The sequence below is a fragment of the Pseudophryne corroboree genome, chromosome 11 (assembly GCF_028390025.1).
Source record: "Pseudophryne corroboree isolate aPseCor3 chromosome 11, aPseCor3.hap2, whole genome shotgun sequence".
Taxonomy (NCBI): domain Eukaryota; kingdom Metazoa; phylum Chordata; class Amphibia; order Anura; family Myobatrachidae; genus Pseudophryne; species Pseudophryne corroboree.
In genome coordinates, this window is record NC_086454.1 from 340,242,082 (window position 1) to 340,261,757 (window position 19,676).

The window sequence follows — 19,676 nt, forward strand, 5'->3', positions numbered from 1 at the left end:
GGGTCACCCCTGCCCGTCTGCCCCAGCTGGGTCACCCCTGCCCGTCTGCCCCAGCTGTGTCACCCCTGCCCGATGGTCTGTGTCACCCCTGCCCGTCTCCCCCAGCTGTGGGCCCCATCTGTGTCACCCCTGCCCGTCGGCCCCATCTGTGTCACCCCTGCCCGTCGGCCCCATCTGTGTCACCCCTGCCCGTCGGGCCCCATCTGTGTCACCCCTGCCCGTCGGCCCCATCTGTGTCACCCCTGCCCGTCTCCCACACCCCCTCTTTAGAATGTCAGCTCTCACGAGCAGGGCCCTCTCTCCTCCCTTATACTATCACCCGCTCCATACTCTCCTACACCAGCACCTAACCCTCGGTTTCTCCCACCCTGATGCTTATCTCTGTGCCCTGATGCAGCAAGGTGTATATGGCATGTACTTGTCTTGCGTTGTCTTGTGCTGTAAGTCGCTGTTTCTTGCTTTGCTCATGTGTTTATGTACGTTGTTAGGCGCTGCGGATCCCTTGTGGCGCCATATAAATATATAAACGTTAATAATGAACTGACTATTGGATTAGCCGACAAACTTGCGGCCTGCGCCTCGTGGAAGCAACAGCTACGCTTCACAGTCCTATTCTGTTATATCTGTGGACCCTGATCTCCCGTCCAGCATATAGAATAATTGTGAGCAGTGTGTGTGTATTTGCTGTGTGCACGTGTGGTGGTGCCCCCTCCCCGCGGACAGATGTTCAGGGGCATTCCAGGCTCTGCTCATAGTATTATACTAAAGCGTGTGTGGGGGGGGGGAGGATTAGATGTCATGTGACCTCCTTATCCCGGAGCCAGGAATTCAGCACATCACTTTCCCAGGTTGAGCTATGCACAGGATCTGCAGCCAGCCCGTGGCCTGTGTATGGGAGGCGCTCTGTACAGGTACCCAGGTGCATGGCAGGTGCTCACCGCTGAGCAGGCTTTAATTACAGCCAGTGTCACCTTTGCTCAGTGCATGTCTTTTCTTTCAGGTGACTTCATCCTCAGGTGTAAGGTGACCCGATGACAGCTCGGTGATTGTGTGACGGACGCCAGGCTCAGGGATCGGGACAGTTTACCTCTCACAGCAGGAAGGTTCGGAGGATGAAAGACACATGACCTACATGTGGAGATAAATAATATCCTCTGCACACCCTAGGGCCACCGCCTGAGGCTCCCTCTCACCCTGTGCGGATGACCAGTCTCCTGGAGTTGGCCGGCGTAAGAAGCCAGGATTCTTAGCAGTGCCACAGTGGAGGCCCATGCTGCGGAGGGGTGGAACTCACTGTTGGGGTCCCCTGCTCAGGACCGCTGCGGGGTGGGCATCAGGATGAGGTGCACCTTACGAATATGGATCCTCAGCACTTCTGTCCTCCTCTTCATCATGTCCCTTCTCTTCACCTTCTCTCATAATGGGACAGAGGCTCCAGTGTACTCCGAGCTGGCGGGATGGGCCTCAGCAGAGGGGCTCCCTGTCCGGCTTGTGCCTGGCTACCCTGGGGTGAGACATCACCCCGTTCCTCTTCATCTACCAAAGGACTGCTCCTGCCACCGCTGCCTGCGACAGCCTGGCTCTTCCACCTGGTTTGACAGTCACTATGACGTGACCATCTCGCCTGTGTGGACGCTGGAAAATCAGGCGTTACCGGCGGATGTCCAGCACTGGTGGATGGTGAGTAGCTGCAATACTGCCTTTCCTGCAACAGTGCCATGTACATTATGCAACAGTACTTACATTATGGGGATACTGTACCGGGAGGGTCTGCGCTGAGGGGAGGGTAGCTGTACCCCGGGAGGGTCTGCGCTGAGGGGAGGGTGGCTGTACCGGGAGGGTCTGCGCTGAGGGGGAGGGTGGCTGTACCGGGGGGGTCTGCGCTGAGGGGAGGGTGGCTGTACCGGGAGGGTCTGCGCTGAGGGGGAGGGTGGCTGTACCGGGAGGGTCTGCGCTGAGGGGAGGGTGGCTGTACCCCGGGAGGGTCTGCGCTGAGGGGAGGGTGGCTGTACCGGGAGGGTCTGCGCTGAGGGGGAGGGTGGCTGTACCGGGGGGGGTCTGCGCTGAGGGAAGGGTGGCTGTACCGGGAGGGTCTGCGCTGAGGGGAGGGTGGCTGTACCGGGGGGGTCTGCGCTGAGGGGAGGGTGGCTGTACCGGGGGGGTATGGGGTCTGCGCTGAGGGGAGGGTGGCTGTACCGGGGGGGTCTGCACTGAGGGGAGGGTGGCTGTACCGGGAGGGTCTGCGCTGAGGGGGAGGGTGGCTGTACCGGGAGGGTCTGCGCTGAGGGGAGGTTGGCTGTACCGGGAGGTTCTGCACTGAGGGGAGGGTGTCTGTACCGGGAGGGTCTGAGGGGAGGGTGGCTGTACCGGGAGGGTCTGAGGGGGGGGGGGGTGGCTGTTCCCAGGAGGGTCTGCGGTGAGGGGAGGGTGGCTGTACCAGGAGGGTCTGCGGTGAGGGGAGGGTGGCTGTACCAGGAGGGTCTGCACTGAGGGGAGGGGGTGGCTGTACCGGGAGGGTCTGAGGAGGGGAGTGCCTGTTCCTGGGAGGGTCTGCGCTGAGGGGAGGGTGGCTGTACCGGTGGGTATTGGGGTCTGCGCTGAGGGGAGGGGGTGGCTGTACCGGGAGGGTCTGAGGAGGGGAGTGCCTGTTCCTGGGAGGGTCTGCGCTGAGGGGAGGGTGGCTGTACCGGGAGGGTCTGCGCTGAGGGGAGGGTGGCTGTACCAGGAGGGTCTGCGCTGAGGGGAGGGTGGCTGTACCGGGAGGGTCTGCGCTGAGGGGAGGGTGGCTGTACCGGGGGGGTCTGCGCTGAGGGGAGGGTGGCTGTACCGGGAGGGTCTGCGCTGAGGGGGAGGGTGGCTGTACCGGGAGGGTCTGCGCTGAGGGGAGGTTGGCTGTACCGGGAGGGTCTGCACTGAGGGGAGGGTGTCTGTACCGGGAGGGTCTGAGGGGAGGGTGGCTGTACCGGGAGGGTCTGAGGGGGGGGGGGGGGGGGGTGGCTGTTCCCGGGAGGGTCTGCGGTGAGGGGAGGGTGGCTGTACCAGGAGGGTCTGCGGTGAGGGGAGGGTGGCTGTACCGGGAGGGTCTGCACTGAGGGGAGGGGGTGGCTGTTCCGGGAGGGTCTGAGGAGGGGAGTGCCTGTTCCTGGGAGGGTCTGCGCTGAGGGGAGGGTGGCTGTACCGGTGGGTATTGGGGTCTGCGCTGAGGGGAGGGGGTGGCTGTACCGGGAGGGTCTGAGGAGGGGAGTGCCTGTTCCTGGGAGGGTCTGCGCTGAGGGGAGGGTGGCTGTACCAGGAGGGTCTGCGCTGAGGGGAGGGTGGCTGTACCGGGAGGGTCTGCGCTGAGGGGAGGGTGGCTGTACCGGGGGGGTCTGCGCTGAGGGGGGGGTGGCTGTACCGGGAGGGTCTGAGGAGGGGAGTGCCTGTTCCTGGGAGGGTCTGCGCTGAGGGGAGGGTGGCTGTACCGGGGGGGTCTGCGCTGAGGGGAGGGTGGCTGTACCGGTGGGTATTGGGGTCTGCGCTGAGGGGAGGGTGGCTGTACCGGGAGGGTCTGCGCTGAGGGGAGGGTGACTGTACCGGTGGGTATGGGGTCTGCGCTGAGGGGAGGGTGGCTGTACCGGGAGGGTCTGAGGAGGGGAGTGCCTGTTCCTGGGAGGGTCTGCGCTGAGGGGAGGGTGGCTGTACCAGGAGGGTCTGCGCTGAGGGGAGGGTGGCTGTACCGGGAGGGTCTGCGCTGAGGGGAGGGTGGCTGTACCGGGAGGGTCTGCGCTGAGGGGAGGGTGGCTGTACCGGGAGGGTCTGCGCTGAGGGGAGGGTGGCTGTACCGGGGGGGTCTGCGCTGAGGGGAGGGTGGCTGTACCGGGAGGGTCTGCGCTGAGGGGAGGGTGACTGTACCGGGGGGGTCTGCGCTGAGGGGAGGGTGGCTGTACCGGGAGGGTCTGCGCTGAGGGGAGGGTGGCTGTACCGGGGGGGTCTGCGCTGAGGGGAGGGTGGCTGTACCGGGAGGGTCTGCGCTGAGGGGAGGGTGGCTGTACCGGGAGGGTCTGCGCTGAGGGGAGGGTGGCTGTACCGGGAGGGTCTGCGCTGAGGGGAGGGTGGCTGTACCGGGAGGGTCTGCGCTGAGGGGAGGGTGGCTGTACCGGGAGGGTCTGCGCTGAGGGGAGGGTGGCTGTACCGGGGGGGTCTGCGCTGAGGGGAGGGTGGCTGTACCGGGAGGGTCTGCGCTGAGGGGAGGGTGGCTGTATCGGGAGGGTGGCTGTACCGGGAGGGTCTGCGCTGAGGGGAGGGTGGCTGTACCGGGAGGGTCTGCGCTGAGGGGAGGGTGGCTGTACCGGGGGGGGGGGGTCTGCGCTGAGGGGAGGGTGGCTGTACCGGGAGGGTCTGCGCTGAGGGGAGGGTGGCTGTACCGGGAGGGTCTGCGCTGAGGGGAGGGTGGCTGTACCAGGAGGGTCTGCGCTGAGGGGGAGGGTGGCTGTACCGGGAGGGTCTGCGCTGAGGGGAGGGTGGCTGTACCGGGGGGGTTTGCGCTGAGGGGAGGGTGGATGTACCGGGGGTGTCTGCGCTGAGGGGAGGGTGGCTGTACCGGGGGGGTTTGCGCTGAGGGGAGGGTGGATGTACCGGGGGTGTCTGCGCTGAGGGGAGGGTGGCTGTACTGGTGAATGGGGCTAGAGCTGGACATAGGGGGCATCTGTCATTCTCAGTTGGTTTATCCCATGTAGTGTGTATGGCTTATTCATTACCGCTATGTTACTCTTCCCAGAGCTTATATGTAACTGTCATTGGGTCTAAGTATAGTTATACTGGACATATATAGACTACAAGGAAATGATTCCTGTCCCTATAAGCTTACACGCTATGGGGTATGTGGTGAATATAATAATAGATGTAGATGGCAGTGCAGTCCTTATACGCCCTCTGGGGTGAGGGGAGAGGGTGTGACTGGTGTATAAGGAGGGTAAGGGGTCCAGGCCTGGTAAGGTTGTGGTGTTTGGAGGGGCAGCCAGCTACGTGACCAGCTGGGTACCAGGGACCCGGTTACAGCAGCCCAGAGAGGTATAAGCTGGGTAACAGGGACCCGGTTACAGCAGCCCAGAGAGGTGTAAGCTGGGTACCAGGGACCCGGTTACAGCAGCCCAGAGAGGTATAAATTGGGTACCAGGGACCCGGTTACAGCAGCCCAGAGAGGTATAAATTGGGTACCAGGGACCCGGTTACAGCAGCCCAGAGAGGTATAAGTTGGGTACCAGGGACCCGGATACAGCAGCCCAGAGAGGTGTAAGCTGGGTACCAGCGTCCTGGTTACAGCAGCACAGAGAGGTATAAGCTGGGTGCCAGGGACCCGGTTACAGCAGCCCAGAGAGGTATAAGATGGGTACCAGGGACCCGATTACAGCAGCCCAGAGAGGTATAAGTTGGGTACCAGGGACCCGGTTACAGCAGCCCAGAGAGGAATAAGTTGGGTACCAGGGACCCGGTTACAGCAGCCCAGAGAGGTATAAGCTGGGTACCAGGGACCCGGTTACAGCAGCCCAGAGATGTGATAAGCTGGGTGCCAGGGACCCGGTTACAGCAGCACAGAGAGGTATAATCTGGGTACCAGGGACCCGGTTACAGCAGCACAGAGAGGTATAATCTGGGTACCAGGGACCCGGTTACAGCAGCCCAAAGAGGTATAAGCTAGGTACCAGGGACCCGGTTACAGCAGCCCAGAGAGGTATAAGCTGGGTACCAGGGACCCGGTTACAGCAGCACAGAGAGGTATAAGCACAGTGATCTCATGTTGTAGTCACACATTTATTCCTAGACAGTTAGAACGTGCTGAATCGGTGGCTTTATGGGCCCCGGCCCCACACAGCCCCCAACTAAGTAATACATGTATAGTCTATTCCCAATGCCCCCTGGCTGCCTCCAGCGATGTGCTTCTTCAGTCACCAACGTTCCCTCATCCAGCTGGAGTGACCGATTGTTCCACTGGTCCTGGTGCTCCCTCTCTGGATTACAAGCGTTCTAGTGATCCCTGTGGGAATGTCGGAGGTGTCGGTTTCCCAGTGGTCCCTATGGGAAGGTCGGAGGTGTCTATTTCCCCAGTGGTCCCTATGAGAATGTCGATGAGAATGTCGGAGGTGTCTGTTCCCAGTGGTCCCTACGGGAATGACGGAGGTGTCTGTTCCCCGTTAGTACGGTTATGTTGGAGGTGTCTGTTTCCCAGTGATTCCTATGGGAATGTCGGAGGTGTCTGTTCCCAGTGGTCTCTATGGGAATTCGGAGGTGTCTGTTCCCCTGTGGTCCCTACAGGAATGTCGGAGGTGTCTGTTCCCCAGTGGTCCCTACGGGAATGTCAGAGGTGTCTGTTCCCCGTTGATCCCTATGGTTATGTTGGAGGTGTCTGTTTCCCAGTGATTCCTACGGGAATGTTGGAGGTGTCTGTTCCCCAGTAGTCCCTACAGGAATGTCGGAGGTGTCTGTTCACAGTGGTCCCTATGGGAATTTGGAGGTGTCTGTTCCCCAGTGGTTCCTACGGGAATGTCAGTGGTGTCTGTTCCCCAGTGGTCCCTACGGGAATGTCGGAGGTGTCTGTTTCCGGTTGGTCCCTACGGTTATGTTGGAGGTGTCTGTTTCCCAGTGATTCCTACGGGAATGTCCGAGGTGTCTGTTTCCCAGTGGTCCCTATGGAAATGTCGGAGGTGTCTGTTCCCCAGTGGTCCCTAATGGAATGTCGGAGGTGTCTTTTTTTCCCCAGTGGTCCCTACGGAAGGGTCGGAGGTGTCTGTTCCCCAGTGGTCCCTACGGGAATGCCGGAGGTGTCTGTTCCCCAGTGGTCCCTACGGGAATGTCGGAGGTGTCTGTTCCCCAGTTGTCCCTACGGAAATGTCGGAGGTGTCTGTTCCCCAGTGATCCCTACTGGAATGTCTGAGGTGTCTGTTTCCCAGTGATCCCTACGGGAATGTTGGAGGTGTCTGTTTCCCAGTGTTCCCTACTGGAATGTCGGAGGTGTCTGTTTCCCAGTGATTCCTACGGGAATGTTGGAGGTGTCTTTTCCCCAGTGGTCCCTACGGGAATGTCGGAGGTGTCTATTCCCCAGTGGTCCCTACGGGAATGTTGGAGGTGTCTGTTCCCAGTGGTCCCTACGGTAATGTCGGAGGTGTCTGTTCCCCAGTGGTCCCTACGGGAAGGTTGGTGGTGTCTGTTCCCCAGTGGTCCCTATGGGAAGGTCGAAGGTGTCTGTTTCCCAGTGGTCCCTACGGGAATGTCGGAGGTGTCTGTTCCCCAGTGATTCCTACGGGAATGTCGGAGGTGTCCTTCCCCAGTGGTCCCTACGGGAATGTCGGAGGTGTCCTTCCCCAGTGGTCCCTATGGGAAGGTCGGAGGTGTCTGTTTCCCAGTGGTCCCTACGGGAATGTCGGAGGTGTCTGTTCCCCAGTGGTCCCTACGGGAATGTCGGAGGTGTCTGTTCCCCAGTGATTCCTACGGGAATGTCGGAGGTGTCCTTCCCCAGTGGTCCCTACGGGAATGTCGGAAGTGTCTGTTCCCCAGTGATTCCTGTGGGAATGTCGGAGGTGTCTGTTCCCCAGTGATTCCTACGGGAATGTCGGAGGTGTCCTTCCCCAGTGGTCCCTACGGGAATGTTGGAAGTGTCTGTACCCCAGTGATTCCTGTGGGAATGTCGGAGGTGTCTGTTCCTCAGTGGTCCCTACGGGAATGTCGGAGGTGTCTAATACGCGATGCCCCGCTGCAGTTGTGGCTTACACAGATGATGCCGCGTTTTCTCACATTGCCGGTTTTGTTTGCCGTAGAACCACATTGTCCAGTCAGCAGTTGGCTCATATCTGCCTGTTGTCAGTGTAATGTAATTGCTGACTGGTTATGTGCACATTGTACACCCGAATACATATGATAACCCGGCAGAGTGACGGTCTTGTCTCCTCCATACAGATGCTGCAGCCCCAGTTCAGGTCCCACAACACCCTGGAGATCTTGTCGCAGCTGTTCCAGATCATCCCCGGCCGGAATCCTTACAAGCCGCAGGACCCTCTGGCTTGTCACCGGTGTGCTGTGGTTGGTAATTCCGGCAACCTGAGAGGGTCCGGCTATGGCAAGGACATAGACAGCCACAGCTTCATCATGAGGTAGGGGGGTGACTGATGTGTACCCTGTGACAGACTCCTGATGCGTCACGGAGGGGGGGGGGGGTCATTTCACCCTGTGTGTGGCTGGCCTGGAGCTCCTCTGATGCTGCAGCCCTGGCTCCGCACAGCCATCTCTCTCCAGCTTCTGCCTGACTGCAGTCTCCTGATGGGAATGTGATCCAGCCATGCAGACTGACACACACAGCTGCTCTGCATGTGTTACCTCAGCTGCTGCTGTCACTTTATCTCTGTATGGAACACGTCTGCCCCCTGGTGGCCGTCTGCAGGGGGGAGAATCTATTGTATGGTACTGTACAGTTGTAACATAACCCAGTATACAGAACAGGGGAAGTGGTACTGTGCATATTACACATCTCACTATACAGAACAGGGGAAGTGGCACTATGCGGCTGTTACATATCCCGGTATACAGAACAGGGGAAGTGGTACTATGCAGCTATAACATAACCCAGTATACAGAACAGGGGAAGTGGTACTGTACATATTACACATCTCGCTATAGAGAACAGAAGAAGTGGCACTATGCGGCTGTTACATATCCCGGTATACAGAACAGAGGAAGTGGTACTATGCAGCTATAACATAGCCCAGTATACAGAACAGGGGAAGTGGTACTATGATGTATTACACATCTCACTATAGAGAACAGGAGAAGTGGCACTATGCAACTATATAACATATCCCAGTATACAGAACAGGAGAAGTGGCACTGTGCATCTGTAACATATCCCAGTGTACAGAGCAGGGGAAGTGGTGCTATGTAGTATTACACATCTCAGTATACAGAACAGGGAAAGTGGTACTATGCAGTATTACACATCTCACTATACAGAACAGGAGAAGTGGCACTATGCAGCTATAACATATCCCAGTATACAGAACTGGAGAAGTGGTACTGTGCATCTGTAACATATCCTAGTATACAGTATGTAGTATTACACATCTCAGTATACAGAATAGGAAAAGTGGCACTATGCAGTTGTAACATTTCCCAGTTTACAGAACAGGGGAAGTGGTACTATGCAGTATTACACATCTCACTATAGAGAACAGGAGAAGTGGCACTATGCAGCTATAACATACCCCAGTATACAGAACAGGAGAAGTGGCACTGTGCATCTGTAACATATCCCAGTATGTAGTATTACACATCTCAGTATACAGAATAGGAAAAGTGGCACTATGCAGTTGTAAGGTGTATCCCAGTTTACAGAACAGGGGAAGTGGTGCTATGTAGTATTACACATCTTGGTATACAGAATAGGAGAAGTGGCACTGTGCATTTGTAACATATCCCAGTATACAGAACAGGGGAAGTGGTGCTATGCAGTATTACACATCTCACTATAGAGAACAGGCACTATGCAGCTGTAACATCCCAGTATACAGAACAAAGGAAATGGTACTATGCAGTATTACACATCTCACTATACAGAAAAGGAGAAGTGGCACTGTGCATTTGTAACATATCCCAGTGTACAGAACAGAGGAAGTGGTACTATGCAGTATTACACATCTCGCTATAGAGAACAGGCACTATGCAGCTGTAACATCCCAGTGTACAGAACAAAGGAAGTGGTACTATGCAGTATTACACATCTCACTATACAGAAAAGGAGAAGTGACACTATGCAGCTGTAACATATCACAGTTTACAAAACAGGGAAAGTGGTACTATGCAGTATTACACATCTCACTATAGAGAACAGGAGAAGTGATACTATGCAGCTATAACATATCCCAGTATACAGAACAGGGGAAGTGGTGCTATGTAGTATTACACATCTCAGTATACAGAATAGGAGAAGTGGCACTGTGCATTTGTAACATATGCCAGTTTACAGAACAGGGGAAGTGGTATTATGCAGTATTACACATCTCGGTATACAGAATAGGAGAACTGGTATGTGCAGTTGTAACATATCCCATTATACAGAACAAGGGAAGTGGTACTATGCAGTATTACACATCTCACTATACAGAACAGGAGAAGTAGCACTATGCAGCTGTAAAATATGGCAATATGCAGAACAGGGGAAGTGGTACTATGCAGTATTACATATTACTAAACAGAACAGGGGAAGTGGTACTATGTTGTCACTTATTCTAGTTTACAGAACAGGAGAAGTGGTAATATCCAGTGTCCCTTATCCCAGTATACAGAACAGGAGAAATAATGCTGTGCATTGTCACATTCCCCAGTATAAAGAACATGAGACGTGATACTGTGCTACCCGAAAAAACGGCACTAATTCGACCCTGAGTATTCAATTGCGTGTGTTTTCGCCTGTTTTTTAATCCATTTTCGGCCATGCCTTTTCACTTTTTTTTTTGTCGAACTGGCCTAAAACGGGCGAAAACTCCCGCAAATTCAAATAAATGTGTATCGGTGGCGAATTTGCATTTCGCCAGTGCCGGATTTTTCGACCAGTCAAACAATCGGCACTGGCATTGAATAGGGTGAATCTAATTCATCCTGAAAATGGCAGAAAATTGCAGATTTTTCGACTGGTCGAAAAATCTGTCAATAATTGAATGCCCCCCTAACTGTGCACTGAATAAGAACCAGTGTTAGCTCAACAAAATGACATGATGTCCCTGACATAAAGCACAGGTATAGGGCAGGTGTACAACTCCCGGGTGCCGGAGTACTCTGTCTGCTGATACAGTCTCTCTATTACATATTGACGCTCCACTCCCGTTCCATTTGTCTGTCTGGCACAGGATAAACCAAGCGCCCACTCTTGGCTTTGAAAACGACGTTGGCTCCAAAACCACTCATCACTTTATGTACCCGGAAAGCGCTAAGAACCTCCCGGCCAACGTCAGCTTTGTGCTGGTCCCATTTAAAGCTCTGGATCTTCTATGGATCACAAGTGCCCTCTCGACTGGTCAGATCCGCTTGTAAGTACCCTCTGCACCACGTGGCACCTGTACCAGGTGAATATTCTGCATGTTGCCCTGGATGCCTGTCCCAGTGTGCCCAGTGCAATACTAGTATGTGGCGGCTTCTCGCCTCTACCAGCGCAGCGTCCCCGGTACGGGGGGGGGGGGGGGGGGGGCGGGCAGTGTGTGACACTATGACTCTGCGCTCACTGATGACACCACACTGCTGACCATGTTTTCCTCCTCTCTGCAGCACATACGCTCCGGTGAAGGCGTTCCTGCGTGTGGACAAAGATAAGGTGATTGTATATATGGCTTATGGGATTACCGGGAGTTACATAATGTTGCAGAGAGAGGAGGTGAGGCTGGGCCCGCTCTGTCTCTGGGGATCATTGCTAGAGCTTAGTTGTGTGTGTACTGCCATGTGCTAAATCCACTCACTGACTGCGCACCATAATCAGCTTCTGGATGAGTATAAGTAGCGCTGGTAGAATGTTTCCTTCCATTTACTGTGAACTGGCTGGGATTAGTATGACCTCTATTCTGTGCCTGCATCCGGCAAATGACAAACATTCAATAATCCGAGAGGACACGTCTAGTAGTGTTCTGTAGTATGTACAGGGGATGTATTTTATAATGGCTGAACCAATAGTCATAGCAAGAGCATAGTCAAGAGCAAGTGACATCACAGAGTGCAGCCTATCCGGTCACTAGGAGCCAGTGACATCACTGAGAGCGCAGCCCATCCAGTCACTAGGAGCCAGTGACATCACTGAGAGCGCAGCTCATCCAGTCACTAGGAGCCAGTGACATCACTGAGAGTGCAACCATATCCAGTCACTAGGAGCCAGTGACATCACTGAGAGCGCAGCTTATCCAGTCACTAGGAGCCAGTGACATCACTGAGAGTGCAACCATATCCAGTCACTAGGAGCCAGTGACATCACTGAGAGTGCAACCATATCCAGTCACTAGGAGCCAGTGACATCACTGAGACCGCAGCCTATCCAGTCACTAGGAGCCAGTGACATCACTGAGACCGCAGCCTATCCAGTCACTAGGAGCCAGTGACATCACTAAGAGCGCAGCGTATCCAGTTACTAGGACCAATAGTCATACTCACTAAGAGCCAGTGACATCAATGAGAGCGCAGCCTATCCAGTTACTAGGACCAATAGTCATACTCGCTAAGAGCTAGTGATATTACAGAGTGCAGCCTATCCAGTCACTAGGAATCTGTGACATCCATGAGAGCGCAGCCTATCCAGAAACTAGGAGCCAGTGACATCACTGAGAGCGCAGCCTATCCAGAAGCTAGGAGCCAGTGACATCACTGAGAGCGCAGCCTATCCAGAAGCTAGGAGCCAGTGACATCACTGAGAGCGCAGCCTATCCAGAAGCTAGGAGCCAGTGACATTACTGAGAGTGCAGCCTATCTAGTCACTAGCAACCAGTGACATCACTGGTTGTGCAGCCTACCCAGGCACTAGGAACCAGGGACATCACTGGGAGGGCAGCCTATCCAGTCACTAGGAGCCAGTGACATCTCAGAGAGTGCAGCCTATCCAGTCACTAGGAGCCAGCAGTCTTTGTTAGGTTGAGTTGCGGTCTCCTCAGCAATGTCCCCAGTGACCTGGCATTCTCCTGAATTACGGAGGCAGCACACAGAATGGCTGCCCCTACAGTACCCTGCCTCATAGTGCACGATGCGTAGGAGAATACTGATGGACTCTCCTTCCTCTCACCATACTACCGTCATTGTGTAACACAATTGTTATTGGTGTTTTCAGGTTCAGATCTACAACCCAGCTTTCTTTAAGTACATCCATGACCGCTGGACGGAGCATCACGGGCGTTACCCGTCCACCGGCATGCTGGTTCTCTTCTTCGCTCTTCACGTCTGTGACGAGGTGAGCAGGGTGACCGTGGCACACATTGGTTTATACTGGGTGGTGTGGGATTAGAGTGCGGTCAGAGGTGTATCTAGGGGTCCAAGCGCCCCTGGCAAAGTAAGGGACCGGCGCCCCCCCATATGTTTGAAATGGGGAAGACCGAAAAAAGTGCGTGGCCACACAATAGTACCCCCAATTCAAATTACATCACACAGTTGTGTCCATTATTCACGTTACACCACATAGTAGTACCCTTTAGCCCTCCCTGTGTGCCCCTGCAGCAGCCTCAGTCGTCCATTCCCCCTGTGACTCTGCAGCAGCCTGGCCTCAGTCCCCTCCCCCATTGCTTCTGCAGCAGCCATCCACCCACTGCCATCCCCTCCCCATTCCCTGTTCCTCTGCAGCAGCCCTGGATTATCCTCTTGTATCAGTGGCGGCAGCACCAGTCCCCTCAGTCTACACTCATACTTCAGCGAGCGGACGTCATGACTTTATTATGCTGACTGCAGAGTGATCCCGGCCTCTACAGAGCAGGCACGGGGAGGTCACGGGAGAGGGGACAGCAGCAGCAGCAGCCAGAGTGGGGTCGGGGGCTGAATTAAGAGAGGAGGGTCCTGAAGTACTTAACCCCTGTGCCCCCTATTAATCTGGCTCTGGGTGGGTCAAATCGGGAAAAAGTAGCACAGAGCTGGTGCTGACCGGCCGATGTCCGGCACCACACTACAGTTAACCAGCTCTACCATAAATCAGGCCCCTTGCTACCATTAGAGCTGAGGGCTACTTTGCAAGGAATGTTACATTTGTTTCTTTTTTATACTTTATTTTTTCATGTAAAAACGTGTCCAATGCTCCGAGTTGCCTGTTCAGTGCTCTCAGTGGCATGTTGGGGAATGTTAGAGCATGGCCACAGAATAGTACCAGTTTACATTACACCACACAGTAGCGGCCGTAAGTCACATTACCCCGCACAGTAGTACGCATTCTACACGTTACGCCAAATAGTAGAGCCCCTTACACACATGGCACTGCTGCATAGTAAGTGATGCTGGGATATCTGAGGAGCCACTCTGAAATTGAGATCCTGGCAGGACGGGAGAATTAGGATTAGGCTGCAGGGAGGGGATTAGGTTGCAACAGGGAAAGTTAGGGGTGCTAATGTAAACTAAGCCTAAACCCTATTTCAGGCAGTTGGGATATGCCGGTGTCGGTATTCTTATTGCCGGCATCCTAACTGCTGGTATCCTGAACCCAACCCCACATAATACCTGGCACAAGCCTCCGCATATGTGAAGACAAGCACTCAGCAATAGCATGCGCACAGATTTAACACCATTTACAAAAAAATTTGGAAACCAAGGCAATACAAAAGCATGAGAAGGTTGTATATGGATGATACTATGACTATAATACAGACCATAAATATTTTACTATACATACAGCATGTAAAAGTCATAGGCAATAAGTGGTTTATAGACAATAATGTAGTTATATGGATCCGGTCAGGATCCTGGCAGTCGAAATATCGATGCCGGAATTTCGACACTACTCAGAATGCCGGCACTGGGATCCCGACACTGATCACTATTCCGGCGCCGGGATCCCGAACAAGGTTTTGTCAAGCCGCCCAAGAGGTAAGTTGACGGGGGCGGGTGGATAGGTTTAGGCTGCGGGAGGAGGGTTAGGGTTAGGCTGTGGGGTGGTAGGGTTAGGCAGCGTGAAGGGGAACGTAGGGCTAGGCAACCCTGGGGAGGGTTAGGTTGGGGGGAGGGAGTGTTAGGGACCACTTCGGAGGGTTAGGGTTAGACTGCGGGGGGGGGGGGGGTTAAGGTCAGGCTACAGGTAAGGAGGGCTAGGGGGGTTAGAGATTGGTGCCGCTGTTGGTATTTTGACTGCCGACAACTCTAGTGACAGGACACCGATGCCATCCCATGATACAGCATTTAAAACGTGTATATAGCGTGGGATGTACATTGCAAAGGTGGAGAACATACTGTAAGTGTCATTTACACGTAATACATATTAAAAAAAATGATGTGTGGAAAATATATTAATAAAGCTTAATAAATATTTACAAATTAATAGTTGCTAACAAACTTAAGTACAGCAATCTGCCATGTGTTTGACATGTTCTTATTTCAAAGTGAAATAAGAACATGTCAAACACATGGCAGATTGCTGTACTTAAGTTTGTTAGCACACTATTAATTTGTACATATTTATTAAGCTTTATTAATATATTTTCCACACTTCCAACAGTCACACTGAACATAGCATGTGGATTATGTTTTACTTCTACGTCCATCATGGTTTCTCTATTTGGGACAGGTGCAAACGCGTACATATATATATATATATATATATATATATATATATATATATACACACACACATACAGTAGTACACACACACAGCATACATACACATGGCAGACCAACACATGGCAAACTTACACACACACACACAGCATACATGTACACACACATATCATACATACCCACAGGGCATACTTACTTACAAACACACACGCAGCATACAGTACATATCCGCACACACAGACACACACAGAGCATACTGTGCATGCACATAAAGCAAGTAAACTGTGCTTACAGAAACCACAGGCTGCTGAAGAGAGGAGCGGTCTGGCCTCCGAAGGCTGAAAGAAGTAATGTGGGCGGAACGCTGCTGCAGGTGGTGGCTGCTGTTTGCTGCTCCCTCTCCCTGGCTGAGCTAGAGTCCGCTGCTCCAGGAACTGCCGCTGACTCATCAGATAGTGCAAGGAGGCTGTTGGACGGCCAATGTATCTGCCTGCGAAGCCGCAGGAAGGCAGGGTGACAGGCTTAACTTCCGTTTTGCATTCTGCAGTGGAACGCAAATACCGGAAGCACGGCGGCCGGGCCGGGTGGCAGGTGACATATACGCTTGCCGAGCACATGGAATGGTGGGCCAGCCCAGCGGCAATCTCTCCCGCTGTCTTGGTGGCCCTATGTGCCCCTGACTGCATGTTTTATTTCATTGTACCCTCTGGCCGCAGGAGACACCGCCAGGCGGCGCCCCTCCTCTGCCGGCGCCCCTGGCAAGTGCCATCCTGGCCAAAGGATAGATACGCCCCTGAGTGCGGTCTCTGTGCGTTGCCCTCTAACCTTTTTTTTTTTTCTTCGTCCCAACCAGGTGAATGTGTTTGGCTTTGGTGCGGACAGTCGCGGGAACTGGCATCACTACTGGGAAAATAACCGATACGCTGGCGAGTTCCGCAAAACTGGGGTGCATGACGCAGACTTTGAGGCACAAATCATTGACACGCTCGCCCGTGAGGGCAAAATCAAGGTGTATCGCAGTACATGAGCCACACCCCACGCACCTCTATAAGCCCGGCCTACTTTTGTGGTATAAAGGGGCAGACACACCACTCCAGTAATGGCTGGCCAATCAGGTTAGCAGCAATGTGCCATATTGTATCTGAAGACCAATCATGGAGTCGCAAGGCACATTTAGCCCTTCAGAGTTACAGTATGGATTTCTGTTTTACGCACCAAATTCTGGTTTATCAGGTGGAAGTTTGATCTTGGTCCTAATCTGGTGTCGCCTTCTGCTGCATGGCATCGGACGGTCCCGCCGGCACCATGAACTGCTGCCTTTGTGCCCTGATCATTGGGCAACCCATGCATCTCAGCCGCTTATTGGCCTCACTAGCCATGTGCTCCACGAAGCTCTATGACTCTACTTCTACACATGGTATATTGTTCCTACTGCTCCCCCATGTCGGAGGGTGACCCAGGCTCCCTGGCAAGAAAGGGGTGACCGTACCAATTTCCTGGAATGTATAAAGCTGGACTTGTACAATCCCCATTAGCCAATAATCGTGGAGACCAGAGACCTTCATGAGAGTTGCTGGACCCATCTCCTGTGTCGATCCGCATCGTCAGGCCGGCGCTTTTGTCTGCCCGTGGGATCGTTGGGCGACCAGGAGATAGGTGGCCAATGATCATGTCTGTAGGGGTTCCACAAGGAGATGAGGTGGGCCTCTCTTCTATGAAGCGTATGGTTTCCAGAGCACTTTGCTCCTTGTTCAGCAGTGTTAAACTTTTTCTGTCCTTTGTGCGCTAGTGAAAAGACTTTATAGAAGTGTATGCTCCGTCATCTCACTGAGTGTGTGGCTTTGTAGTTTTGTATTTTGTAGGATACTCGGCTACACAAAGGTTCCGATCCTCTGTGGGCTGAGGACCCTCACTGTTGTTTTTGGTAATATGAGCAGCTGAAGGTTATATTTTGGGGTACAGGAAAGCCACTATTGGTAGACACCGAGCCCCGAACAGGCTATGAATGTCTACTAGGAAATATGATGCCCTTTTACTCTGCAAACGCTTGCTAAGCCGTCATAGGAGTTGCAGTAGAGGCCGTGGATAAATCGAGCACTTTACAAGGAATTTCCAAATAATGTATTTATCTGGGGAACAGAGACGTATATTCCCAGAATGTAACAAAGGATGGGGAGTGGTCACTCCATGGTATCCTGTGTATCATTACCACCTGTCGCGGGAGGCTTGGGCTGTTTCGGGCCGTGCCCCTCTATACACGTGCGATTTGCGGTTCTGTGTAACGGTGAATGGGAGTTGATCTAGTGAGAGAGGAATTTCGGATGGTTTCCTCCGCTGAATAATGTGGTTATCCAGGTTCCAATAGACTGCGCTAAAGTCATAGTAAACCAGATGTGTAACTGAGTTGTGTATTAAGGATTACCTTTGGGGGCAGCCATTTTGTCAGCTGAATCCATATTCCTGAGAATGCATCCTACAGATTTTCTGGGAAGGGGGTTGGGCTTGGTTCTGGCATTTTCTGGGAAGGGGGTTGGGCTTGGTTCTGGCACTGGGAAGGGGGTTGGGCTTGGTTCTGGCATTTTTTGGGTAGGGGGTTGGGCTTATGTTAAATTTACTCCAACAGCCTTTTGCTTTAAGTTTAGTTATGATTATGAGTGGCGGTTCCTGATAAGAAGTACGTTCGTAGGAACACAGGATATCACTAAGTCGTGTGGCACGTTATAGCTCAGTGATGTCACTCAGTCATAGTAAATGAGACACGTAATACCTCAGTGAGGTCTCGGATTCCTAGTGAAGGGATAGGTTGCGCTCTTGTGAGTATTGGTTTATCCCACAAAATGGCTGCCTCCGCTGTGTTGGGGACAGGTAGATTTTGTTTGCGCCGGTGTTCCAATCGGTACTGCATTTAAAAAAATGATAAAATGACCCTATAGTATGAAGGCTTCCCTGATGTCAGATGCCTGGTGGTCTCGTGTTGGTTTTAGAAGTCCAGGCCCTGGGAAGTGTTTCTGAGTCATCACCATGGTTAAATTCGTTATCTGATTTTGCCACATTTTCCCCGATAAACATTGTATATGGAAGTGTGACGCATTAACCCTTCATTCTGTTCTTCTGTACATTACTCACCCCAGTGGTGGCCTATCAGTATTATAATCGGTGTCATTGCTGTGCGGCCTCCGCGTGGCGGACACACAGCAGAAGTAATAAACATGGAAATGTTTGTCACCTAAGTCTTGCTTTCCTCTTCTGCTCGTGGGATACTTGCCAGATAATCTGCAATCTGGGAGGAGACTGATAATGGTTGCTCAGTTCATGGCACCAATGTTTTACGTCCAGGTAACATTAAATTTCTGTACCTGTGCTGCAGGTGAGCGGTCAGTAACTCCATACATTGGGCTGTGGGCCCTAATTAGCTATAGCAGTTACAGGTTCACCATTTTTAAACTAGACTAAGATCACCTATAACCACACCACATGGCTAGAGGGTTTTGGAAGCTAAGCAGTGTTGGCCTTGGTTAGTACTTGGGTGGAAGACCACCTGCAATAACCACGAGATGTAGTTTTATACTTTTTGTGCCACTATATAATTTTCTTATCAATTACCGTATATACACGAGTATAAGTCGACCCGAATATAAGCCGAGGCACCTAATTTTACCACAAAAACCTGGGAAAACTTATTGACTCGAGTATAAGCCTAGGGTGGGAAATGCAGCTCTAGCCGTACACAGCTCCCACAGTGCCAGATATGCCCCCACAGTGCCAGATATGACCCCACAGTGCCAGATATGTCCCCACAGTGCCAGATATGCCCTCATACTGCCAGATATGCATGCCCCCTCAGTGCCAGATATGCCCTCACAGTGCCAGATATGCCCCCCCAAGTGCCAAATATGCTCCCCCAGTGCCTGCTATAACTTACCCTCCGCCACTCCCGCGTTGTCTTGTGAAGGAGGGACACAGGAGGGCACAGCGCGTGCCTCTCCTGTGTCCCTCCGGCGGCCGCGGCAGGTCTGTTAAATGAAGTGCCGGTTCGTGAGCCAATCAGAGCTCACGAACGGGTACTTCCTTTAATAGACCCGCCGGAGACGCAGGAGGGACACAGGAGAGGCGCGCGCTGTGCCCTCAGTGTCCCTCCTTCCCACTGCACTGCACTGCACTGCCAGCACTGACTCAAGTATAAGCCGAGGGGGCTTTTTCTGCACACAAAAAAGTGCTGAAAAAGTCGGCTTATACTCGAGTATATACGGTAATTTCCTGATGGTTAGTAAAAAATTCCTATGCTATAATAAAAGATCACCTATAACCACACCACATGGTACATGGCTGATCTTGGAAGCTAAGCAGTGTTGGGCCTGGTTAGTACTTGGATGGGAGCCCACATGAGATCACCTGGTGATGTAGATATGTCCTTTTCTAGTACATAAACATTTTCTTAT

General features: G+C 53.2%; 1 protein-coding gene across 3 annotated transcripts in view; it reads left to right on the forward strand.

The window, feature by feature from the left end:
• Positions 1-18,467, forward strand: part of ST3GAL2 (ST3 beta-galactoside alpha-2,3-sialyltransferase 2) — a 74,404-nt gene extending 55,937 nt beyond the window's left edge. For all 3 annotated transcript variants that reach the window (XM_063945874.1, XM_063945875.1, XM_063945873.1), the window contains exons 2-7: positions 1,001-1,680; positions 7,930-8,123; positions 10,869-11,048; positions 11,284-11,329; positions 12,821-12,940; positions 16,091-18,467. In XM_063945874.1, coding sequence (XP_063801944.1) covers positions 1,339-1,680; positions 7,930-8,123; positions 10,869-11,048; positions 11,284-11,329; positions 12,821-12,940; positions 16,091-16,264 — 1,056 coding nt within the window. In that variant the 5' untranslated portion in view covers positions 1,001-1,338 and the 3' untranslated portion in view covers positions 16,265-18,467. The remainder of the gene's footprint in view (positions 1-1,000; positions 1,681-7,929; positions 8,124-10,868; positions 11,049-11,283; positions 11,330-12,820; positions 12,941-16,090) is intronic.
• The last annotated feature ends 1,209 nt before the right edge of the window (positions 18,468-19,676 follow it).